The sequence below is a fragment of the Armigeres subalbatus genome, chromosome 2, assembly GCF_024139115.2.
Source record: "Armigeres subalbatus isolate Guangzhou_Male chromosome 2, GZ_Asu_2, whole genome shotgun sequence".
Lineage (NCBI taxonomy): Eukaryota > Metazoa > Arthropoda > Insecta > Diptera > Culicidae > Armigeres > Armigeres subalbatus.
Genome location: NC_085140.1, coordinates 63,094,044 through 63,121,039, shown reverse-complemented (window position 1 = coordinate 63,121,039; position 26,996 = coordinate 63,094,044). Strand labels below are relative to the sequence as shown.

Genomic DNA, 26,996 nt, shown 5'->3' with positions numbered 1-26,996 from the left:
GTCGTTTAAATCTTTGTTTACAAAAGCAGATAAATCGTTTTGAAAATTTTGTCTTGAGTTCGTTCTAAGGCAAAAGAGTGGTGAGTGAAAGATGATTCCCATTCGACCCCAAAAACGCTTAAATTCGTCTCATCGAACTTGCAACTGAAACTGAAAGTCACTATTTGGTCACTTTTTCTGCAGCTGAAAGTCACTATTTGGTCCCTTTTTTCGTCAGTTTTGGTCACTAAAGTCACTTTTTTGAGCTGCATCGGTCGCTACCAGCCCTGCAACAGCGGTTGATCTGCAAGGACCATTGCAAGATACTTTGGACAATTTGTCTACTTAGGCTTTAAAGCTGGGTATCGCATTCTCTCCGGAGAAAACTGAGATGGTTGTCTTTTCAAAAAAACATAAGCCGGCAAAGTTTCCGCTCCAACTGATGCGTAAGGCAATCACTCATAGCATGTCTTCTAAATACCTCGGGGTCTGGTTCGACTCTAAATGTACCTTCGGGAGGCACATTGTGTATCTGACACAAAAATGCCAGAAAAGAATCAACTTCATGCGGACGATAACGGGAACTTGGTGGGGAGCGCATCCCGAAGATCTTATCACGTTGTACCGAACAACCATTCTGTCGGTTCTCGTACACGGTAGTTTCTGCTTCCAGTCCGCGGCTAAAACACACATGCTGAAGCTTCAACGGATTCAGTACCGCTGTCTCCGTATCGCGTTGGGTTGTATGAACTCGACTCATACGATGAGTCTGGAAGTACTTGCGGGAGTACTGCCTCTGACAGATCGTTTCGCGGAATTATCGCTCCGGTTCCTCATCCGTTGTGAGGTTCTCAATCCATTGGTAATTAACAACTTCGAGAAGCTGCTTGAACAAAACCCTCAATCTCGCTTCATGAGTATTTACCACTGGTATATGACGCTGGAGGTAAGCCCATCTTCGGTTGACACCAATCGTGCTAACTTCTCAGACTCCTACAGTTCCTCTGTTACTTTTGATCTGTCCATGAAGCAGGAGGTTCATGGAATACCAGACTTTCTTCGAGCGGAGGTTATACCTCTATTATTTGCAAGCAAATACGGGCATGCAAGCGAGGAGAGAAGCTTTTTCACTGACGGGTCAAAAATGGATGACTCCACTGGTTTCGGTGTTTTCAACGTTTTTCATAGCGCCTACTTTAAGCTCAAAGAGCCTAGTTCCGTGTATACTGCTGAGCTAGCAGCTATACACTATTCACTCGAACAAATCGCATCCCTACCTCCTGACCACTTTTTCATCTTCACCGACAGTCTAAGTTCATTGGAGGCTGTTCGGTCAATGAAACCGGTGAAGCACTCAGCGTATCTCCTAAAGCGGATAAGGAAAGCTTTGAGTGCTCTATCGAAACGGTCATTCACAATCACCATGGCTTGGGTCCCTTCTCATTGCTCGATCCCGGGAAATGAGAAAGCGGACTCTTTGGCTAAGGTGGGCGCTATGGAAGGTGATATTTACGATCGGCAAATCACCTTCGATGAATTTTTCTCATTAGTTCGTCAGGAAACCTTGATCAGCTGGCAGCAGAAATGGACAAATGGGGAGCTGGGTAGATAGCTGTATTCTATTCGCCCGCAGGTGTCGAAGCGTCCATGGTTCAAAAAATTGAATATAGGACGAGACTTCATTCGAACCATGTGTCGTCTAATGTCCAATCACTACACTTTAAACGCACACCTTTTCAGAGTGGGACTCTCGGAAAGCAATCTCTGTGTTTGCGGCGAGAATTATCAGGACATTGATCATGTCGTGTGGGCGTGCGAGGAGAATCGTGGCCCCAGATCTGCTTTAACTGAACATCTCCGGGTCCGAGGAAAACAACCAAAGCCTATTAGAGAAGTGTTGGCGGGCCTTGATCTCGAATACATGTCCCTGGTCCACCAATTTGTGAAAGATGCTGATGTAAGATTGTGATCTTAGTCTGCACACCCCCTTCTCTGTCGTACCCCATATCGAATGTCTTCCTCTTTTTGTCCATTTCAATGTCTGTCGTTAACCCCTTTCGTATGTCTTCCTCTCATTGTTGTCTCCCAAAAAAATGTTTGTCCCGTTACAGATGTGAAACATCGCCAAGAATGTCAACTATGTGAACATCAGCATCATAATTACTTCATTAATTTCACTTAATTACTTAAGCACCCTAAATTTCCTTCCTTTCCTACTATATTATTGTATTCCCTAACCTCGACCAAACCGCGAGTCTTTAGGTTCCCCAAAACTAACATTAGGTATAAGATTTAAGAAATGAATTGTTAAACTTGATTTCGGCTCCGTAACGCTTCACGGCAATTGAGCCTCCAAAATAAACGAAAGATTAAAAAAAATAAAAATATCTTAGGTAACTTCTTAAGGAATTCTTTTGGAAATTTCTTTACAAAATACTCCGAAGGAAACCTTTGGAAAAACAAACAATTAATTTTTTTTCAGGATATTCTACAGAAGTTCCTTTAGATATTCTTAAAAAAAATCCTTCGGAAATTATTTCTGGAAATCGTATGAAAAATCCATTTCCTCGGAAATTCTGTCCTTTCGGAAATTTCCTCCAGGAACTCCTTGAAAATATTTAGGAATTTTCTTATCAATTTTTAAAGGAATTTCCGAATAAATTCACAAAGAAATTTCAGAAAGAATTCCTGAAGGATTCCTTAGAAAATTCTCTCAGAAATTCATTTAAATAAGCCTCCAAAAGTTATTTCGATTTTTTTTAGGAATTCTTACGGGAACTCCTTTAGGAGTTCTCCGGAAATTCTTTTAATATTTGCTTCAGAAATTCTTTTGGAAATGCTTTTAGAAATTCTTTTGGAAATGCTTTTTTGGAGATGCTTAGAAACTTGTGAAGTATTCTCTAAAACAGCGGTCCCCAACCTTTTTTTTTAGAGGAACCCATCTTTTATGACTATTGGAGGCTTCTGAGCCTCTTGGAAAAATAATTCCGGGCCCTTTGAAGGGAGGCTTCCAAGCCTTTTGAAAAAAGCTTCCGAATCTCTTGAAAGTAGGCTCCCGCGCCTTTTAAAAAGAGGCTCCGGAGACTTTTGTAAAGTGGCTTCGGAGCCTTTTGTAGAGAGGCTTCCGAGCCGTTTGTAAAGAGGCTTCCGAGCCTCTTAAAAATACGCTTCGGAGCCTCTTGAAAGGAGACCTACGAGCATCTTGAAAGGAGTTTTCCGAGCCTTTTGAAAGGTAGGCCCAAACCTTTTGAAAGCGAACTTCCGGGAATCTTGAAGAAGGATTCCAGGCCTCTTGAAAGAAGCCTTTTGAAAATAGACGTCCGAGCCTCTTAAAAGTAGGCTTACAAGACTCTTGAAAGCAGGTTTCCAGGCCGCTTGAAAGAAGGCTTCAAGGCCTCTTGAAAGGAGGCTTCCAGGCTTCTTGAAAGGTGGATTTCGATCTTTTGAATGTGGGCTTCCAAGCCTCTTGAAAAGAGACTTCCAAGCCTCTTGAAAGTAGGCTTCCGAGTTCCTTGAAAGAAGACTACCGAGCCTCTTAAAAGTGAGGGAGCTTCCGGCCTTCGAGCTGCTTGGAAGAAGGCTTCCGAAAAGCGTATAGTCCTTCAATCTAATCCTAATCCTCTTGCAACGAAGCTTTTCGGATGAAAAAGCCTTCATGCTTCTCAAAAAGGAGGCTTTGGAACCTTTATATTCTAGATTTTAATTCAGCATATTCTCATCATTTTACTCAATATTTTGTTTCGGTCAGGTAGATTGCATTGAAGATTTTTTTAAAATTTGCTCATTCGACATTTCGTCCGTTTGATCTTTTGTTCCGCAGCCCTTCATAAACTGTGCTGGTTATGAAGGGCAGGATTCAATTGACTTTGATTTACTCATCGCCATAAATATTCTGGACAAAACAAAGTTTTGAAATAAAAAAAAATAATCAAAGTTTTATCAATAAGTTTTAATTGGAATTGTAATATGTCCATCATTACGCATTCTTGTCCGAGATCTTTAGGTTGAAAACTTCTGCTCTAAAGGAATATTCGAAAGAATTCGTGAAGTAATTTTCCACTGAATTCCTGAATATCCAATGGAATGCCTGGAAGAAAATCCGGAAAAAATTTAAGCGCATATCTGGAGATTCTCCATTGGCGTAAATAAGGGGGAGCTAAAAAAATTAGCCCCCCCTAGGATTTGATAAGTTAGTTAGCAGTGATATCAGTTTCATAATGAAATACCGAAAAAGTTTGAAGACTAAAGAGTTATCTCTCATATTCAATCTATCAGACTTAATGAAATGAGTGGAAGAAAAATTAGCTTGTTTCTGAATTCTGAGAAAGATTCCCATCAGCATCCGAGATGGATTCTCATCAGAATCCGAGAAGAATTCTCACTTCAATCTCTAAAGAATTCTTTTCGGATTCATTGAAGTATTCCAATCGTAATCCAGAAGAATTCCTACTGGATTCTTTCCAGTATTGTTAAGCAATACCCTTGGGAATCTGTGAAAAATACCCTTTAAAATCCATGGAGGATTTACTTTAGAATCTCTCGTTGATTTGCTCCGGAATATCTCCAGATTCGTTTTAAGATTGGTTTAGGAATTGCTTGACAAATCAGAATCCTTCGGCGATTTGCTTCGTAATCCTTTGAAGGTTTAATTCGGAGTCTCGACGTTTTGCAATTGATCTGCGTTGGGATCTCTAGACGATAAGGAATCCGGCTGACGATTAGCTTCGGAATCCCGCGAAGAATTGCTTCAGAATCATTCGACGATTCGTTTCGGAATACATCGACGGTTTGCTTCAGAATTTCTCATAGATTTTGTTTAGAGTCCCTTAACGATTTTTTTTTGGAACCATTCGACGATTTGCTTCGAAATCTTTTGATGATTTGCATCGGAATCCCTCAACGATTTGCTTCAACATCCTTGGAGGATTCCCTTCGGGATCGCTGGAGGATTCTTTTCGAAATAACTGAAGGATTAATTCGGAGTCGCTCAACGATTTGCTTCGAAGTCCTTCGACGGATTGCTTCGGAATCCTTCGACGGTATGCGTCTTCATCCCTGGAACATTCCTCATGAAATACCTGAATCCATCATATTGGAATTCCTGGAGGGTTTTCGACGAAATCCCTGGAATATTCCCCTTCAAATTCCGGAAATATTCCCGTCGAAATTCGTGGAGGGTGAAGGATCCCTGGTACATTCTCGTCGCAATCCTTGAAATTTTTCCGTTGGAATTCCTGAAACATTCCCTCCGAAATCTCTGGTTGATTCCCTTCGTGATCCCTGGAGGCTCCCATCGTATTCTTGAAGGATTCATGTCGAAATAAATATCTAGAAATTTTTGTCGGAGTCCCTGGAACAGTCAGGATCACTAAAGGATTCTCATCAGAATTCTTGGAAGATTTTCGGCGGAATCCATGGAAAGTTGCACTACTTTTTTATTCATTTGAGATAGATAGAATATTTATGAAGTATGCAAATATATCCACTGCCTGACGCTAGTCGAGCGCAATTAAACATAGACTGTGAGTTGTGAATGAGTGTGATGGATCCGCAATTGCCTTAGGTGGTTGAACTGCATTTGTCACATTATCGCTGATAACTTGATGAGATGTTAAAATGTTCGAGAATTTTGAAAAAGAGGGTCAACTTCGAGAAGAAATATAAAGGGGCTATAGCCCCCCCTAAGCATCGGAGGTAGTTACGCCAATGCTGGAGAAGAAACTTCGAAGGAATTTCCGGAGGATTTCATAAAATAATCATTGGAGGATTATTTTTAAGTAAATTTTTAGACAGCAAAATAAAATATCCAAAAAAAAAAGTAAAAAGTATTTTTTCCATAAAAAAATAGGAAATTGCCACTAAAAAAATCAGGGTATGAGCAATAAATAAAAATATAACTTTCCACAAATAATGGAACATTTTCATAAACAATTGAGAATCTTCCACAAACCACAAATAAATTAGCACATTTAAAAGCAAAAATTCGATTCAAATATGACGTCCACTACTTTTTGAGATTTCCATTATTTATTGATTTATTTATGGAACTTTTATATTTTTTTCCGTGGACCATTTTTCTTTTATAACTGCAATTTTTGCTTTTTAAAGCGCCAATTTATTTTTGTTCCGTGAAAAATTCTCAATTGTTTATGGAAATTTTGCATTATTTAGGTCACGTTCCCCAGTTAAATTTTGGCAGTGCTCAAGTCCACAAGAAACAAATTCTTTCCTTCTTCAATTGTAAGGCGAGATGTTTGACCGCTTGATTGCTCACTGCCGGCCTATGACATATGCAGAGCCGTAGCGTGGAACCCCAGCGCCCTTGGCGAAACATTCTTCTTTACATTTGGATAACTATTTGATTTTCAGGAATGGTAAATTGCAGGAAATCCTCCTAAGAATATTTGAAATTTCGTGGATTTTTTTATTATTCGCTAAATATTCTGGGAACTTAGCAGAGCCATGCTGAGGGATTTGAGAAGAGTGACGGGGGTTAAAATCATAAAATTTGATCGTAATTCACAAGCCCTCTGTAATCTATGTTCGTGTACGGTCAAAGCAGCATGGATTGCCATATACCCATAAAATTCCTAGAACACTCTTGAAATTTTAATGAATTTCCGAAAGACAGAATAAACTTTCGAAAATCATTAGAAAAAATGTATTTTTTTCGGGAACCCGCGCACTGTTAGACCTAATTGGGTAAAGAAAATCCAACTCTAAAGTAAGATGGTTAATGGTAAGGGTTGTTGTCGGATCTTGTTGAATCACGAAAAGCCCTATGGCCGAATTCACCATCAGACCTATTCGGATCAAGTAAAAACCAAAGCCGGCCGGTGATTTAAAGGAATATTACTGGATTTAGTTACGTGAAAAACATCCAGCCCTGACGTAAGTAGACCGCTGTCAGGAATCACCATAACCCTATTTGGGGGGAAGCCCATATGGCATAATGCCGTTTGGCATAACGATTTAAATGTCTAAAGGCCATTTGCCATAACGACCATTTGGCATAATTAGTTTGGTACCTCGAGGCCATTTGGCATAACGACCGTTTGGCATAATGACCATTTGGCATAACCCTCGAAAAATGAATTAAATACAACGGGCCGTTTAGCAAAACTACCATTTGGCACAAAAAAGGTTAATCGTAGAAATATATCGACATTGCTGTTTCATAAGGGCGAAAGTCGCAAACGTAAACATTGACTTCTTCTGCTGATTTCAGGAAGATTAAAGACTTCTGGCGATATTTTCCACTTCTGTTTGATAGAAGGCGCGGAGCGCCACCAGTTCCAAGTGGTTGTTACCTGGGAGCGGTCCTAGTTGTTGAGAAATTTGCAGGAAAAGGCATTGTTTACGATTGCGAGTATGCATTTGCCCGGGATGAAGCGAAAAAAAAGATGACTCCTTCTTTAAAAGTACGCATTTGCCCAGGATGAAGCAAAAGAATAGATGACTCCTTTGTATTTACCCGGAATAAGGCAAAAGAGTCAATGATTCATTTAAAAAAAATACGCGTTTGCCCGGGATGAAGCAAAAGAGTAGATGACTCCTTCTTTAAAAGTACTACTTGGCCCGGAATAAGGTAAAAGAGTAGATGACTCCTTCTTTAAAAGTACGCATTTGCCCAGGATTAAGCCAAAAGAGTAGATGACTCCTTCTTTCAAAATACGCATTGACTGGGATGAAGCAAAAGAGTAGATGACTACTTCTTTCAAAGTACGCATTTGCCCGGGATGAAGCAAAAGAGTAGATGACTCCTTCTTTAAAAGTACGCATTTACCCGCAATAAGGCAAAAGACTTAAAGAATTGTCACACACACTTTCACTCCAACACTGCTCACAACATGCCGTAGAAAAAAAAATACTGCGGCGCACTTTATAAATTTTTCAAGTGAACAAAGATCGAACACGGTCGAACATTTTAAACGTGAAAATGTTGTGAAAACTGTCAAAGCATTATTTGGTGTACTCAGCTCCATTGTATACAAAGGTAATTGTAATGCCAAAGCCACGAAGCAACTCATAAGCAGGATCAGAAGCAGCACGGCGAACCACGGAAAATATGCCAATATTCATTAGTCTAAGTTTGAAGACTAAGGACAACTCTTTGTATAACATATATCAGATTAAACTGTACTTCTTTGTATTTTTATCCCGAGCCATTTTTTTTAATCCCATTTTTGGTTGCCACCCGTTAGGAGTAAAAGTAAATCACTCCTTAAAATACGCATATGCCCAGAAAAAGGCAATAATACAGATGTAAATTGAGCTTCTTCCTAGAGTTTTTATAATTATTTTAATTTTTATGCCAAATGGTCATTATGCCAAATGGCCCTAAAATCATTATGACTATTTTTCTTTATTATGCCAAACGGTCGTTATGCCAAATGGAATTATGTCATTTGGGGTAGCCCCCCCTATTTGTTACCTGTCTCTGGAATAGATTAGTCAATAACCCAAATCGCTATCAAACCTATCCCAAAAACATTGGAAGCTGGTAAAGCGCTTAAATATTTAGTCAAGAAAAGACTTCTTCAACCAAAAAACTTGCATATTCAGCTTAAACTGTTTGTTGAGACTAAGATCAAGAAAAATCCAACTCTGGAGCATGTCAATGGTTTTAAGACACCACTTGACCTAGTTAGTTCAATGAAATTTAGCTAAGAAGTGGGTTGATCGATGATCGGAATCGCTATTAGACCTAGTGGCATTAAGGCTTTTCCCGAAGTGAACAAAAATGCCTGTGTTACAAATATGCGATCATGGGCAGAACAGGACAAGGAGAAAATACAATTTTGGACCAATATCTGGTATTTTTTTATTTTGTTGACTGTACCAGGTCAACTGCGGCCGAAATGATCTTTTTTCGGATCACATGAACATTTTTTTGAATAAAACAAGCAAATTTATCTCGAATTAGAGATGAGCCAGCTTAGGGCTGCAAGCCTCTATAATAAAGACAATAATCTTGAATCTACATAAAACAAATACTACTTTTTCCTGGTATCAGTTATAAGAGCAAAACGGTTCTTCAGAATTTGGTTAACCGGTTGATTACAAACCAATTAAATTGAGAGTAAATTCTCCTCACTACTGCTTTACATTACGTTTCCGGAGGTCCCAGGGTGATAGGGGCAAAATGGAACTAATCCGATCACGCAGTGCAGATATTACACTTTAATATATTCAAATAACAATTTGAAGATGATACTTTTGGTTTTTTTTTATCAAACTGGCCCCTTGTAACCGCTTCCGGAAGTCCCCGAAAAACCAGAATAGATGTTAAAACTTCAAAGTTCTATCCTATGACATGTTTATGTGGAAATAAAGAAATATTTTGGTTTTCTATACATTACTCAAAATATCTCTCTTATAGATCATTGGAATTTAAAGTCGATTTATTATTTTTCTGCTGGCGTCCTTGGCGGGGGGGCCAACCCGGCCAACTGCACCCTACGGTACTTGACATTATTTATTCTAGCATTAAAATGCGTTTTACAATGATATGGATATGCTAATATCATCTTCCAAACTTAGACGTACATGTTCATGATACAATTAGAGGCGAAAGTATAGAATTGATAGTTCCGTTAGGATACGGCAGGCATGAAGCATATTTTATAGAAGTCGATTTGAAAGCGAGCGGAGGGCAATATTTGTGATGGCACATATCACACGACCTTCCTTCTGCCAAGCTCCCGTTTAATCGCCAATTAAACCGATTGTGCAAAATTATTGTTGTGTCTTCCTGAGTCTAGCAGATCGACAAGTAGGATCATACTGGGGGTTGGTTGCGGGCTGAACATCATGGAGTATGAGTTGCTGCTCGGCATATTTGGATGTAAAAATGGACGGGTTCCACAGGCACTTTACAGGTAGTACGTGGCCAATGTGGTTTCAAAATGAACTCAAGTGCATAGCCATCAATTTAGGAAATTATGTATGAAGAAAAAGATGCCGCAAGGCATGTTTTGAGCATGAGCATGATGGACCGCACGGCATGTTTTGATATAAAAAGTCGTTTTACGGTGGCCATTGTATCTGGAACCAGTGTATGAACACATAACATCAAAATAAGCGAGTTTACCTTTCGAACGATATAAAATCCATTTATAATTTGACTAGTGTCCCTAATATCTTATTCGTTAGAACGATCGGCTCAGCAGTTAGAAAACTTTATGCCATATTGGCCTCATCATCTTTACTAAGGTTAAAAATGATCACTAACTTTACTTTCCTTCTGACTACTCCTAAATTGAAGAGGAACGCCCTCAGTGTCTACTCTCCTTTTTTCGTTATGGACACATTCCAGCGTAACGCGACACCATGAGGAGCCGACTTTCAGCGAGAAATTAGGTCTGCATTCGAAAATTAGCCTCGGGGACATATGATTAAACAGGTGTAAAATTATCCTCACTAAATTTCCTTTCTGATAGAATATTCATTTTGAGATTTTTCGCTTTGAATATGATAAATATAGCGCGCTGCATTTCGTAACGCGACACCATCGCTGAATTGCACTTTTTCGCATTTTGAAATGCAATTGCGTTTTTCAGCTCTGGTATACGGTTTGGAGTCTCGATTTATTCTAAGCATTTCTCGTATACATCAACATAAATGAGGCTGTGAATTAAAATCGCAGGAAAAAACTGAAATTATAATGAAAATAACTGAATTGATATGAACACCGCCGCGTTACGCTGATCGACAAACAGTCTCCTGCAAATGGTGTCGCGTTACGCAAACGTGTTTATCGTTGATAGAATACGTAATTTCAGCCGATTTCGATGCGACATGTTATATTCGACACAGAATATTATCACATTATCTATCGTTGAATGTAGTTCGAGTTGGTGGTTACGATCTGGAGTTTCAGCTATTAAAGTTTGAGGGACTAACCGGCAAAAATATAGAACTGAACCAATTCCATTCGTATCACATATTCAGTTTTAGAAACAAATTAAATGGTAATGGGTTTTCCTATTTTTATATTAGTCACACCCAAGTATGACCCGGATCGGTTTTTAAGTACGTGGTCAGACGATCGATCCCCCTAGAAGTGACTTTTTTACACTGAAAAGTTCTATATTGCCTTTTTTCTACGTTAACCATTTTGAAATGTGATGATGGCCCAAGAAGCAATGTTGAAGAGAAATATTTCTGTCGTTTTTTATTCTACGTTTCTATTGGAACGTTGTCTGTTTTCAACTTTTTATTTATTTCCGAAAAGATTGGAATACGTCTCATGTCTCAACTAATGTTTACCACAAGAACGTATGCGATCGTGCACTGAGTGCACTACTTTTAACTACATTTTCAATCTTTACGCTATCATCAACACTACTCAGAAAATAAATACTCAATTTTGAAAACAGTGTTTATATCCTGGTAATAATTGTCTTATTATTGTATATTCATTCAGGTCAAAGCGAAGTTCATTAGGATGCCTGATATAATATGTCTTTATTAACGAACCAGCCCAATGCTGGTTCATCTCGATTAACATAAAATGGATTTTTTTTTCAATTTATCACTCAGCAACTCTCTGTCAGCAACTCTTCTTTGAGCGCTGACGTACTCGGCTGTGACGATATTGGTCAAAGAATAAAAAATGCCGAGCTAGTGAGAGCGAACGAAAGGAAAATTAACTAAAATATTAAAAATCATCAAATTAAATGGAGAAAAGAAAACACGAGTCTTTCGGTTCCTCAAAGCTAAAAATATGTTTAAAAATCAAGATAAAACTTGTATTAAAAAACATAACTGCGGCTCCGTAACGCTTCACGTTAGATGAGCCTTCCAAATAAACGAACCATTGAAAAAAATATAATCGTACTTGGCATCCACAAACAAGTTTGACGGTTCGTGACATGGTAGAAGGAAACCGTGTTCGTCAGCAAACTGTTAGTTACGTTTACTCATATGAGTGGCATGGTGATATTGCGTGGAAAAGAAAGAGGATTAAAAAAGCCTCACAATTTATTCGAAAAAAAAAACTTTCACTTGACTTATTAACGGACGACCCCAAAGGGGTCACCAAACACCAAACATTTGTAATTTCCCACCACTCCGTAACATTTTTGTATGGTAACCTATTTTTTGTAGTATGGAGAGTTACCAAATGCCACACCCCGTTACACGACACCCCTAATTTTGTTACGCTATTCATGTACAAGTCCTAAATTACTTGAAAGAAACCATTGTGATACTGTATCAATAAACCGAAAGCATTTTATCTCTTATTACAGAAGCACATTCAATTCGCGTAACACGACACCATATTTTTGTACCTAGTGTAACTTCATGAAAAATGGTCCGATTTTGGATCTTAATATACGAAAAGAAAGCTCTTGACGAGTACTAAGAGAATCCGAAATATTAGAATATGTACGTTATGTGGAAGATATTGATTTGAAAAATGTATTGGAGGTAACCACTTTCCCTTCGATGGGACTCGAACCCATGACCCTACAGTACGCTAGACTGGTGCTTTAACCAACTAAGCTACGAAGGACCTCCGTCGGCCTTCGCAACCTAGCGGCTACTGAACGAGCTCGAGATTCCCAAATTGGACGCATAGTCAAATCACTCGCAATCCATTTCTCAAGCCAATACTTCCACATGTGTATTGTACACGTCCACATTAGAGGAGCGTGAGTATTTAGAATGTCTGGCGGCTATACACATTCTTCATCAGCAACGGTACTGATCAAGTGAGGTTGTGTAAGCCCGGTTGTGTAAGTCAGACCCGACCGCATTGCGTAGGCAAGAGCACGCAACTCAGGTTCAGTTCAATCAAAGTTAATTGCCTATTTCCGGGGATTAAACCACCCGACTTGGACGTTAATTTACAATGTTATGGAAACTCATATGTGAATATGTACGTTATGTGGAAGATATTGATTTGAAAAATGTATTGGAGGTAACCACTTTCCCTTCGATGGGACTCGAACCCATGACCCTACAGTACGCTAGACTGGTGCTTTAACCAACTAAGCTACGAAGGACCTCCGTCGGCCTAGCGTACTGTAGGGTCATGGGTTCGAGTCCCATCGAAGGGAAAGTGGTTACCTCCAATACATTTTTCAAATCAATATCTTCCACATAACGTACATATTCACATATGAGTTTCCATAACATTGTAAATTAACGTCCAAGTCGGGTGGTTTAATCCCCGGAAATAGGCAATTAACTTTGATTGAACCGAAATATTACTTTTCCAATGTTTGTACCTTTTTTCTAGTATCAATTATACGACTATTTTCGTAACGCGACACCATTTCAATGTCACTGTTTTTAAAATACAAATATTTCATGTGAACTAAAATTTTCGAAGCAATACAATGTGCACACAAAAAGATCATTAAAAACTGTATTTAATTACGTATTCATCAATACATTTTCACTCAAATAGGTGCAATAGAGCACATTTGTAAAAAAATGATTAGGGAGTCTTTTTTTTTATACTAAAAGTCTGCTACTTTGAATGGCTATTAAACAATGTTCCGAAAACATTTTTCAGTGGAAGAAATGTTTTTCTTGTAATTCAATATGTATTAGGGTGTCCCAAAAAAAATCGATGTTCGAAAAGTCATGGTGCTCAACCCTGAAATGAAAGATATACCTATCTGGATAATTTTTGTAGAACAAACCGAATTTATAAAAAATCGTTTAGAGGTCGCGCTAGATCGATTTTTGAAAACGACCTTTTCTTAGGTAAAAAATCAAATATTGGGTCCATTCACAATGTTTTGAGGGTCACCCATTCGTTTTATATTTTTTTATTTTTCTGTGGATCTTTGCCCATTGTCTCCATGAATTAGTTTTTGGTATTATGTGTTTTTACAGTCTGCAGAACTTTTAAATATCGAAAAAAGCACATTTTTTGACTAATTTTGAAGTTATTTCATCCTCATACAAAAATATTTTTTCTCATTCAGAAAAACTTACATACTACAAAGAGCTATTTATAGGGAGTATTTTCATAAAAAAGATCAAAGAAATGTTGTTCTGGGGCTGAGATATAGCAGTTTTAGTAAATAGTCATAAAGTGTACAAATTCGGTACTTTTTTCTTTACATGTTATAATTTCATCAAGATTGCACCAATATTTTAATTTAAATTAAAAACAATTCAAAAGCAAATAAATGGGAATATTTTCTAGGTAACATAGCTTTTCTTTCCGATGGAGTTCGTTATCTGGATTACAGGATTTGGTCGGAATATATGGATGGAGCCAGTTATAAAATTATATCACACCCAACAGTTAATATGTAGCAATATACAAGTAATTAGGTTTACTATGATCTCTTTATTAGTTTTGATTCAACCATAGGATGCTTTTAACTGTATATAAAAAACAAAGGCAGGCTCAGCACGTATGTAAACATTCAGTTTGAACGTAAACATGTGTCGTCACTACTATCTTCGCACAAGCTGAACTGAGATGATGCTCTACGGTCTCAGCATGCTTAATTTTGTACTCTAACATGTGGCAATAAAGTATGCGTCTCACTTGAAGTGTCATTTTTCGTTTTTACTTTAAGTTTATTCCATTTTACTTAAGCAATATCTCAAGTGAACTCATGGAAAAGCTATCGAACTGATACGACGAAAAAATTGTTTGACTGTCATATGACATATCAAAAGCATCACGGTATACAGACAACAAGGTAGGCTCGTAAGAAAAGTGACACGTCAAGAGTGACGCATATTTTATCGCCACATGTTAGAGTACAGAAGTAAGCATGCTGAGACAGTAGAGCATCATCTCAGTTCAGCTTGTGCGAAGATAGTAGTGACGACACATGTTTACGTTCAAACTGAATGTTTACATACGTGCTGAGCCTGCCCTGTTTTTTGTAAACGATGAAAAGCATACTATGATTGAATCAAAACTAATAAAGAGATCATAGTAAACCTGATTACTTGTATATTGCTACATATTAACCACAGACAAACAGACGTAACACTGAGAAAATTCCCATCGGCCATGAGCTTAACGGTCGTTTTAAATTCAACTGCTTGCGAGTTTCACATCCAGAGGCGCGTGCATCGTATACCTTTGTATTTCACATCTGACACTAGCGCCTTCTGTTGACATTGTCGTACTAAACTTTGTTTCGTACAACATGCACGTTAGGTGGTGGTAAAATAACTGGGCGATGGATTTTGAAACAAATTATTCTAGCTGTTACGTCTGTTTGTCTGTGTATTAACTGTTGGGTGTGATATCATTTTATAACTGGCTCCATCCATATACTCCGACCAAATCCTGTAATTTAGGTAACCAACTCCATCGGAGAGAAAAGCTATTTTACCTAGAAAATGTTCCCATTTATTTGCTTTTGAATTGTTTTAATTTAAATTAAAATATTGGTGCAATCTTGATGAAATTATAACATGTAAAGAAAAAGTACCGAATTTGTACACTTTTTGACTATTTACTAAAACTGCTATATCTCAGCCCCAGAACAACATTTCTTGGATATTTTTTTATGAAAATACTCCTTATAAATAGCTCTTTGTAGTATGTAAGTTTTTCTGAATGAGAAAAAAATATTTTTTGTGTGAGGATGAAATAACTTCAAAATTAGTCAAAAAAATGTGCTTTTTCGATATTTAAAAAGTTCTGCAGACTGTAAAAACACATAAAACCAAAAACTAATTCATGGAGACAATGGGCAAAGATCCACAGAAAAATAAAAAAAATATAAAACAAATGGGTGACCCTCAAAAAAATTGCGAAAGGACCCAATATTTGATTTTTACCTAAAAAAGGTCATTTTTCAAAAATCGATCTGGCGCGACCTCTAAACGATTTTTTTAGAAATTCGGTTTGTTCTACAAAAATTATCCAGACAGGTATATCTTTCATTTCAGGGTTGAGCACCATGACTTTTCGAACGTCGTTTTTTTTTGGGACACCCTAATATGTATGTTTTCCTGTCCTACAGATATTGGATCCTAATTTTAAGTTTGAAATTTTGGTCCCTTGGTGTAGAAGTGCGTGGATTGTGTCTATGGAGCTAAGTTATTCGTATACCCCCGAGTATAGAATATTTGGAATATATTTAGAATATGATTTCAATTTCAACCGCATTTTTTTTCGTAAAGGTTCAACTTTAAAATTTATCAAATGGTCGATTAATGTCTTCAAGCCAAGCCTTTGATCCGTCAATAAACTTTCTTCCGGTGTGTGTCTATTTAGTAGAGGAGGTCATCCAACCACACCCGATTCTCAATGGGAGTAATCTTCCATTGCGGTGAATGTCATACCGCTTTGGTTACTTCAAACGCTTTTTTCAGTCTATCGTTACGGAACCAGTCACGCTGCTGGTATATGCACGCCTGATGTAATGTCTCTGGTATTTCCCCACGTGTAGGTTACGTTCACCCCTTCCGTGAGTCCTTTAGTCTTTCTGATGCTGCAAGCATATCTGCCTGCATAGAAACATTTTCAACTCGTTCTAGCAGACAGGTATGTATATGTGTTACTATAAGCATTCATCTGGTAAAGTTCACCACTTACTGATAGCTAGCCGAGTGCTACAACAAACGGTTGCTATCAGCCATCGTCGTCTAACAGGTAAGTAAAATGCACAGGACGAGCTCACGGATGCATTAAATGATTGAAATTAATCAACTCATTATCATGATACTACATGGGTGGGTTGCACCAAGCGGAATGGGCTATTACTTTGAAGTCAAATAAGTTAAGATACGGATTTGTGGAAATGCCTGTTTCTAAACATGAAGTTCTTTAGAACTTCAAATTTGTCCCTTTCACTTGTTTAACTAAAAGCTTCGTTTTAATATTCAGTGGATAAGAAAACATTATTAACACTTATTAATTTGATTGTTGTACCATACCGTTGCGTGATAACTACTACTACTACACTCCACTAACAAGCGACAAGGTACTCACGTGCAAATCCGGCACATTCTTGGCCTCCTCGGAAAAGTTTCGCCTCTCGCGGTACGCGCTCGACAGCGTCCCGGACAGGTGATGATGACCGGACGAAGACGAAGACGCCAGGTGGTCTTTGTCGGATCCGCTGCCGCCTCGGCTGCCACCGGCTGAACCACCACCGCCGCCACCACCCCCACCCAAGCCCATGGAGCCGGACCCGGACGAGTGGTGGTGGCTGCTGCCTCCGCTGCCACCGCTACCGCCACTGCCACCCCCAACGACGCCGTGAATGTGCGGAAAGCGGAAACTAAACTTTCGCTTCGGACTCGACGTCTGCTGGCTAGAGTCCGATACCAGATCGGTCATTGATCTGGTTCGTCGGAGCGGAGGAGGAAACGGAAATTAAATTATATGAATTTTTCATGCAGTGAGGTATATAGACTCATACTTTGCGCTGATTTCGTTAGCAATTTCGATTGCTTGGTTCAGCAGCTTTTCGTCCTTCACAGAGATAGGTTTCACGCTGCCGGTTTTCTTTTTCGACTTGTGTCCTGTTGGTAGTAGAGTAGAAAAGCGGTTACAACTCTAAATCAATATTTGAGGGCAAACAAAAAAAGGAAAATACGGCAGAAAATAGGAAAAAGGGATTGCTGATTTTTTGTACGATACCGACCGCCCTTATTGCTGACCGTACCGGAGCTGGAACTGTTTTTACGATTCAGTTTGGAAGACAGTTCGGCTATTTCGTTTCGTTTGTTGGTGTTTTCCACATCCGGCGACAAGGGCGGCTGCGATTGGGCAAGGTGCTGCTGGTGTTGTTCGGTGGCCGTCGACATCGATTTGATCATGTGTACCACCTCGTCCAGCAGAGAAGTGCCGTGGTCAAACACCTTCTCTGTGGGTATGTCGTCGTCGGAGATTTCATGATACTCATGGGGATCCTGATTGTCTGTCGACTTTGCCTCCTATGAGATGTTGAAAAATATGTGTAAGTATGTGTTTGTAAAACATTAACCCCTTCCGTTATCCGTTATTTTATGTTATGTAAATACTATTAAATATTTCTGATTTAATTTAAGAGAACAGTTTTTTATACTAAAACATGCTTGAATCTTTGAAAGTCATGGTTTGTTTTTGTCAAAAGAATTTCGAAGTAATTGTTATGATGGGTTTCCACTAGATTCTTGTTTTTTGTTTTTTAAACAAGATTTTGTAATCAAATGGAAGAGTAATTAGATCTGAACAACTTGAAACTCTTGGTGGAATAGATAATTTAAATATTAGATCTATCATTCTCTTTCTTTTCAATTGTACTACATACCTAAAAAGATTTAAATTGATCAAAAAAATGGTTCCGTAACCGAGCTTGGTAAGCATCTGAAATCGGGGATTCGGGTAACGGAAGGGGATGAAACAGAAAACTATACCTTGACTGGATTGTGCGAACTGGAATCCCCATTGACGTCCACGTTAATGAACGGATTGCTATCTTTAAACCCACTGTTTCGAAAATCGAACGCACTGGCAAGACCACTATCCACAGTCGAGCGGTCGTGGTTTTCGCCAGCATTGACAAAGTTCTGATGACCGGTTTGAAGGGTTTCGGAAAAATACCCACTTGCTGTCTGAATCGAGTCTGGACTGGTTGGAGTAGGTGGTAGTAAAAGTGGCGTTTGTTCCAGATCTTCGGATGGTTTATAAGGGGTCACTATCTGACGGGGGAGCTGTGGATTGTGGAAGAATATGATTTATTAAGATTAAATTTGATGAATAGTCAGGCAAGAAACTCACATTCTGCGGACTGGCCAGAAATGCCACGTCACCGAAGTACGCTCCGTCGATCCCCACATGACCCGTGTGTTTAAGATCGTTCTGTGGACGCGAGATCATATCTGTTCGGATCTTACGCTTGCTCGTTCGTTCCGATGTCCTGCTAAAGCTATCCCGATTGATGGACGATGGAAGACTATCCAAATAGGCAACCGTATTGGCCGGGTTGAATAAACCAGTTTTACCCGAATTGAGTACTCCTTTCCAATAAGGGGAGTTCGTACTTTTGTCCAGCACCGTTATGATCTCGCCTTGCCTGTACAACAAGTGATCTTTTTTGGGTTCACTAAACGAAACAATAGTTTTCAACTGTTCTGGTTTCATATCCGGAAGAAGCTGATAGATTTCTGTGAATTTCGGTCGCTTCAGAGCATCATGTTGCCAGCACTTCAACATGAGCGAGTAGTATTCTTTCGGACAGCACTCGGGTTTCTCCAGTCGTTGGTAATTTGGTTCATCTATGGCTTCGAGAATCTGATGGCCGGTTAAAGCTGCCCAAGGTTGGAAACCGTACGAGAAAATCTCCCACAAGCAAACTCCATACGCCCACACATCCGATGCATTTGTAAATCGAAGGAAGTTTATGCACTCCGGGGCGCACCATGCGATTGGAAGCTTGAGATTAACATTAAAATTCGTCTGATAGTAGTCTTTACCGACTCCAAGCGCTCGCGAGAGTCCAAAATCCGAAATTTTCACTTTATTTTTACTAAAAACTAGGATATTACGTGCTGCCAAGTCTCTATGAATCAGTCGTTTGTTCTCCAGATACATCATACCGTTGCAAATCTGCGCAGCAAATTCGCACAGCGTGGGCACCGTTAGGAAGCTAACCCGCAACCCAGGGTCCTTTAAGCACTCCAACAAAGACCGCAGGTGGGCCAACTCGGTGACCAACATCAACGATTCGGTGTCCAGCACCACTCCGTACAATCTCACGATGTTCTCATGCTCGATCGAGTGCATTATGGCTGCCTCCTTGAGGAATTCCATCGGATTGGACTGCATACGCTCCCGGCAGAGGCACTTGATGGCCACCTGGATCCGCTCGTTGCCATTAGTCCACACACCCTGCTGAACAATCCCGAACTCTCCGGTTCCCAGCTGTTTGTTCACCGTGATGGCGTCGGCCGGGATGATGTGTTTGTTGTTGGGAATCTTACTCGGCGAGGGGCACGTTTTCAATGGTTCCACGCTGGACGTCGGGCTGCCCACTCCATTGTCGTCCTTTTTTGGCGCCTGCAGCAGGCGTTTTATTTTGTTCAGATAACCGTGCGGGTAATACTTCTCGTAGTACTTCCGTAACCGACGGATCTCGGGTCGTGAAAGGCCGCACACCTGCCGGAGGTCCTCGTCGGTGGCATACTTGAGGTGTGCGATGGTGGTGATTTTGAGATCGGTTCTGCAAGGGCATTGAATGGAGTTTTGTATGAGGCACGAGTTTGCACTCGGACATATCAAATTGGGAATAATATAAATCGATAGAGATTCCCATTTGTAGGATTTAAAATCAGTTAGTCATAAAAAATATACAGCAGAAAGTGAACCAAATGTACCTACATTATATGAAGTAGTTTTTTCCTAAATATATGACTAAACAAAAATATCCGATTTGAAGTGAAGAAACGGAGAAAAGCATTCAATTCAAACTTCGGAAAGCGGCTGAGTTGAGTGTGAACTAATTTTGGCGAATAGAATGGTACATTGATTTCTTTTTCAATTTGATTTTTGAATAATTTTGCTTTCAAGTTTTGATGAGGACTAAAATAGTAATGATGACTCACATAAAGTTTGTTTCTTAAATTGAATAAGGGTTTTGTTTTTCTGAAAATGATTTTTCCCCTGATGCCGAAACAAATAATCTTATTTTTTGGTATTGATTGACATAAATAAATTACATTCGGTTGTACCACTTTGATTGAATAGCTTTTATCTATGTTATTGATACGTGGCATATGACTTACTTGAGCGAGTTGTAGTAGTGTTGTAGTTCAGATTCCACTAGGAATTCGTACAGGTCCATCGTTTTCGGTTCTGAAAAAATACAGACATAAAATAAGGCATCAGCAAATGTGAAAATTGTTTCATTATCAGTAATATAAACTACAAAAATGGAAAACGAAGCATATGAAGCGGTTTTATTTGGTCCACAGCTGGAAGATTGTGCAGACAATTTCATACTAGCAGTGAGAATTTGTCAATCAATTGGCAATGGGCAATTGTATCCTATATCGGATACAGGAGGAGATAGATACGACTCTCCGACGCCAGCAGATAAGACTCCCCTGTGGAAGATTATGTGGACCATGGTGTCACGCTGTGTATCAAGCAGGTCAATAAATTTCCAGAGCTTCTTCATTTGGTATTCACTAACTAAGCAAAAGTCTTAGACCGTCTGGATCAAGAAAAGTTGTGGTATGCCCTGAGAGTTCCGACTATCATAGAAGAGCCGGGCGAGACATTAAAGTGTAGAGTCCTCCATAATTGAGATTCGTTTTTGTCATCCGGGTTGTCAATTGGGGTAGAATAGTTGAGGGGGGTCTCCAGTAGCCTTACAAGTAAAGGCGTAGGATTGCCAATCCGGAGATGGCGAGTTAGATTCTCGGTCCAATCTAGGATGTTTTCGGGTTGGGAACTTTCTCGACACCCTGGGCATAGTGTTTCCATTGTGCTTGCCACACGATACCTACTCATGCAATGGTGGGCAAAGAAAAGCTTTCAAATTATAACTGAGGAAATGCTAATAGAATACTAAGTTGAAAAGCAGGCCAAGTTCCAGTTGGAATGCAGAGCCATTGAAGAAAGAGAAAGAGAGTTGAGGATGCATTCTATATCCCCTAATGTTCCTCATCGTAATCGAGAAGAGGCAGAGTAAGCTATCCGAACGTTCCTTTACGGAAGATTTCATCATCAAGACCGAATCGTTGGATGCCAACATGAACAACCCCTTCCAACTTAACGGTAGTCGGGTTCGAAAATTTTCAATATCTTGGCAGCCAGTAAGCGTCGGACGACGGAACCAAGATGTAACCGTTAAATGGTTCTTATTCAAATGACACAAAAATTGAGACGAGATATTACTGTGCGGCCTAGTTCTGCCGAACGAGCTATCACGGGGTGTGCTGTCTAATCGCGCGTGCTACTCCGTTGGTTGTCCCACGAGGGGAGATGCAAACAAAGTCATGGCTTGCTATTTGCTAGTTAGTGTTGGCAATCGAACCGTTATACGATATTTGCATATCTGTCATCAATGCACTCTAAACGTGGATTGCCCAACTCTTAATATATCTCACCCTCACAGTTACTACCCTAGTCTTACTCCATAGCTACGATTTCAGTACGATGGCGTGACAACCTGGCGTATCAGTAAGTGATTTTATATCTCGGCTAAAACTTCTTGCGGATCATTGTGAGTTTGGGGATCATAAGTTTAGCCTCATATTAGATCGCATCTTGAACATAGCCTTTTGGTCTTGATCATAGCCTTTTGACTAAAGATAGTTTAAAATTAACATTGAAACTGACAGAAAAAATTCTCGCTTCATGAGAAATGGCGAATTATTATTCAAATTTTTTGACAAATAATGCTGACAAGATGGATTTAGTAACTACCAAATAGGGAATCTTTTTTTCAAGATGCGCATGCAAAACGAGCGACAAAAGAGAACCAACTACAAAGCTTTGTTTTTGTCGGAGATAATAATGACTAAGATCCGAAAAAAATTGTCAGCAACATAAAAAAGAGAATTTTGTTGCTAACTTTTCATCCCGTTATTTTGCATTATCTCTACAGCAAATTTTGGTTTTATGCTATCGGTAGTTTCTGCTTTTATGGAAATATTCGAGAATCTAACTCTGTTAACAAAAATAGCATCGTATTCTCGGAAATATAGGAGCATGCAAGGCAATTGATTTTTGTCACATTGTGTTTGGGTTCTGATAAAGGCTTGTTACGAGGTGCGTTTGTCAGTAACAAACTCTGTTGATGACAAAGGGTATATTGTGTTCTCCAAATGAATAAAAGTTTGCGTGAAGAAGGACGAAATTTTTAGAAAAATCTTTGAAATCTTTGATTTTCCTTAAACTCTTTGATCTTTTTTCAAAGTTATCTTTGATAAAATATGTCGAAAAATCTTTGAAATTAAGATCTGTGAAAGAAAGAAAAGAAAAGAAAAATCTGTGAATGTGTTACCAATTTCGAAATCGATTTTTTATGCCAGATGGCTTAGAAATGACGTCGAGATCTGATGTTGATGTTACCTCGATTTTTTTTCAAGAAAATTTTCTTTTTGGGATTTTTGGAAAATTTTGGAGACTTTTGGAAAGACATTTAGCATCAAAAAATTCGATCTCGAAAAAAAATCGAGATGTCATCAGATCTCGACGTTTTTTGCATTTCTAAGACATTTGGCATAAAAAAAATCAATTTCAAAAAAAAATTCTAAAAAGTCCTAAAAAGTCATTGGTTTTAACTTTTTTTTCTCGAGATGACAAGAGATCTCGACTTTGATGTATTTTTAAGGCATTTGGCATCAAAAATAAAAATTAAATTTCGAAATTTTCGTGTTTGAAAAAAGTCAAGCTTTAGCCGCTTTGGTCAAACCCTTAGCGAAGTCTGATTAAGCTGAAATTTTGCATGCGGAGATGAAACTTTTGAGCAATGTTGGTCCGAAACCTTACTGTAATCCAATGTTATGCGCCAACCGATGCTGCCGATCTGCAAGACAAAGAGAACTTCTACAGTCAACTCAATGCCGTCGTAGATAGAATTCCGAAGGGTGATATGAAGATCTGTTTGGGCGACTTCAATGCGAAGATCGGATCCGACAACTCGAATCATGAGCGCATTATGGGACGCCATGGTCTCGGAGAAATGAGCGAAAACGGAGAGCTGTTCGCAGAATTTTGTGGTAATAACGACATGGTGATCGGGGGATCGCTCTTCCCTCATCGATCGGTTCACAAGATCACGTGGGTCTCCCGTGACGGCTTTACAGAAAATCAAATCGACCACATCTGCATCAACCGAAAATGGAAACGGAGCCTTCTTGATGTACGGAATAAACGTAGTGCCGATATCGCGTCTGATCATCACATCCTCATCGGCGAAATACGCCTGCGAATTGCGCGGATTCTTCGGCAGGAGGAAAAAGTTGAACGACGATTCAACACACGCCGACTGGAAGATGCCACGGTGAAACGGTCCTTCGTTGAAGAACTGGAGACGCGTGCTGCAGATATTCCGGAAGGTGGCAGCGTGGAAGACCAATGGACCGCCATCAAGAATGCCTTCATCGCCACTAGCGAGAACAATCTGGGCGAACTGCGCACCCAGAGAAAACAATGGATCACCGATGAGACCTGGAAGAAGATAGAGGAGCGAAGAGAAGCCAAAGCCGCGATAGAGCGATCGAAAACCAGAGGAGCCAAAGTCTTAGCCCGTCAACGATACGCGACTCTTGGGAAGGAAGTAAAACGCTCATGTCGACGGGACAGGAGCGTGCGTGGGCAGACTCTCTGGCCGACGAAGGAGAGAGAGCCGCCATAACCGGAGACATTCGCCTCCTCTACGATATTTCACGACGCTTAAGCGGGGCGAAGATGAATGCAACGATGCCTGTGAAAGACGCGAATGATCAGTTATTGACCGACCCAACTGACCAGCTGAAACGCTGGTTTGAGCACTTCGAACAACTTTTTCAAGTGCCAGCCAGGCCATCACCACCTCGGCATGATCCGCCTAGGATCCGACGTATAACACGCGTCAATACCGAAGCTCCATCACTGCTAGAGATTCAAACAGCCATCCAAAGTATGAAATCGAATAAAGCTCCAGGGGTCGACCGCATATCAGCTGAGATGCTCAAAGCTGACCCCATGACATCCGCTCAACTACTGCATCGTTTATTTCGTAATATCTGGGACACCGCAACTTTCCCGGTCGACTGGATGCAAGGTATCTTAGTGAAGGTGCCCAAAAAGGGTGATCTGACTGTATGCGATAACTGGCGAGGCATTATGTTGCTGTGTACCGTTCTCAAAGTTCTGTGCAAAATTATCATGGCCCGGATTCAGGAGAAAATCGATGCGACTCTCCAGCGGCAGCAGGCCGGATTCCGTGCCGGAAGATCCTGTGTGGACCATATTGTCAAGCTCCGCATAATTCTGGAGCAGGTCAACGAATTCCAAGAGTTCCTTCACTTGGTATTCATTGACTACGAAAAAGCTTTCGACCGTCTCAATCACGAGAATATGTGGGGCGCCCTGAGACGCAAGGGGGTTCCTGAGTGTTGCACAATGGGGTCCTGTCCGACTCTATCCGGGTCGTAGCTGGTGTGAGGCAAGGATGTATTCTATCACCGTTACTGTTCCTCATCGTAATCGATGAGATTCTGGTAGATGCGATTGACCGTGAACCAAACCGCGGGCTGTTATGGCAGCCTATAACAATGGAGCACCTAAACGACTTCGAATTGGCTGATGACGTTGCACTCCTCGCGCAACGGCGCTCTGCTATGCAGAGTAAGCTCAACGAGCTTGCCGAGTTCTCCTCCTCAGCAGGTTTAGTAATCAACGTCAACAAAACCAAATCGTTGGATGTAAACACGGTGACTCCTTCCAGTTTCACAGTAGCCGGGCAACCATTGGAGAATGTTGAAAGCTTCCAATATCTTGATAGCCAAATGGCGTCAGACGGCGGTACCAAGATCGACATAGGCGCACGGATCAAGAAAGCAAGGGCTGCCTTTGCGAGTTTAAGAAATATCTGGAAAAACAGGCAGATAAGTGAACGCACCAAAATACGAATTTTCAACTCTAACGTGAAATCTGTGCTGTTATACGCTAGCGAAACATGGTGTGTATCAGTGGAGAACACTCAACGGCTGCAGGTGTTCATTAACAGATGCCTGCGGTATATAATTCGGGCCTGGTGGCCTCACAACTGGATCTCACACAACGAACTCCATCGTCGTTGTCACCAGAGGGCGATAGCAACAGAAATTCGAAATCTGTAAACAAGCATTAGACTGGAACCCAGCGGGACATCGCAGCAGAGGCAAACCCAGAGGCTCATGGCGGCGAAGCCTCAATAAAGAATTAAAAGAAGTCGACCGAAATCTAACCTGGCAACAGGTTAAAGCGATAGCCGGGCAACGCTCAGGATGGAGATCTTTCAAGTCGGCCCTTTGCATTACCGGAGGTGTACAGGATCCATAAGTTAAGTAAAGGAGTGTGGGTTCGATTCTCGCCATAATGAAGAGACAAATTTTTGTTGTGTAAATTTGCTGACCGTTGTCTAATGTGGGGGCTAAGTATTTATCGACGTGACTTCTGGTCATAGGCGGTAATGTAAAAAAGGTATGTAGTATAGAGATGTAATGCATTTCAATTCAGAGAAAAGTACAAATCTACTTAAATGCTTTATTACAATTTTTCTCAGCTGAGGTATGAATTTTGATTCTATTGTTCTAAATTTTTTGAATGTGTCCTGATGCCCTCTCTTAATCTCGTTATATTTTAATGTTGAAGGTAATTCTATTTTCTCCCCAAAATGTTTTCACGCAAAGCACCACAATAAAAATAACAGCGAAAATTGAACATTCACGGGTGAAAAACTGTTACGAGTGTTAAAAGTCACGTTAAAAAAGTATAAAATAAAACCTTTTCTTGCCATATTTCAGCTACACTTTCACCGCACTCAAAATTATTCTTGCGCCGAAATAAATTTCACACATCATATGATAATTTTGGCTGTGGGTTTCGTTCGTTTCGCTACGGAGACGGAATTTGCACACACTTTAAAGCATTACCATCATCATCGAGCCATAATTGCATTTCTTCAAAACGGCCCTAAAGTGCTTTTTTCCGTTGCGCTGCTGATGGAGACCTCAAGCATTATTGTTTGTGAGTTGCTAATGGTGGGTACCCTACATGAAAAAATGGCAAAACAAGCCACATCGGAGACATCCTCCTCAGACGAGTGAATTTCAAGTTGTGACGACAGTAATTTGTGCACCTTAATTTTAACTGAATACCTGGAGGCAAAAAAATGCGAAGTAAGGTACCTTATAATCTATAGCTGTCGTATAGCGGTAGCTGCCGTACTGGAAAGTGCAGAAAAGACAAGAGACAACACACTTTAGCGTCGTAAACGGAGATTTACTTCCGCTCGATATATCTAGACCAACATTTGAAAAGGGCGTAACAGCCAAAATTTATTATTACATATATAGCTATATATGAAGAATCAGAAGGAATAAATTTTGGC

The 26,996-nt window shown here is 40.0% G+C and overlaps 1 protein-coding gene across 2 annotated transcripts in view; it reads right to left on the bottom strand.

The window, feature by feature from the left end:
• The window catches only part of LOC134208745 (activated Cdc42 kinase-like), a 161,939-nt gene that overhangs the window by 52,917 nt on the left and 82,026 nt on the right, over window positions 1-26,996 (bottom strand). The window contains exons 2-7 of one of the 2 annotated variants that reach the window (XM_062684637.1): window positions 20,692-20,761; window positions 18,689-20,129; window positions 18,325-18,621; window positions 17,592-17,862; window positions 17,346-17,448; window positions 16,913-17,267 (exon numbers count right to left, since the gene is read on the bottom strand). In XM_062684637.1, coding sequence (XP_062540621.1) covers window positions 16,913-17,267; window positions 17,346-17,448; window positions 17,592-17,862; window positions 18,325-18,621; window positions 18,689-20,129; window positions 20,692-20,761 — 2,537 coding nt within the window. Of the gene's footprint in view, window positions 1-16,912; window positions 17,268-17,345; window positions 17,449-17,570; window positions 17,863-18,324; window positions 18,622-18,688; window positions 20,130-20,691; window positions 20,762-26,996 lie in introns of both variants that reach the window. The other variant, XM_062684636.1, reaches the window with a different exon arrangement.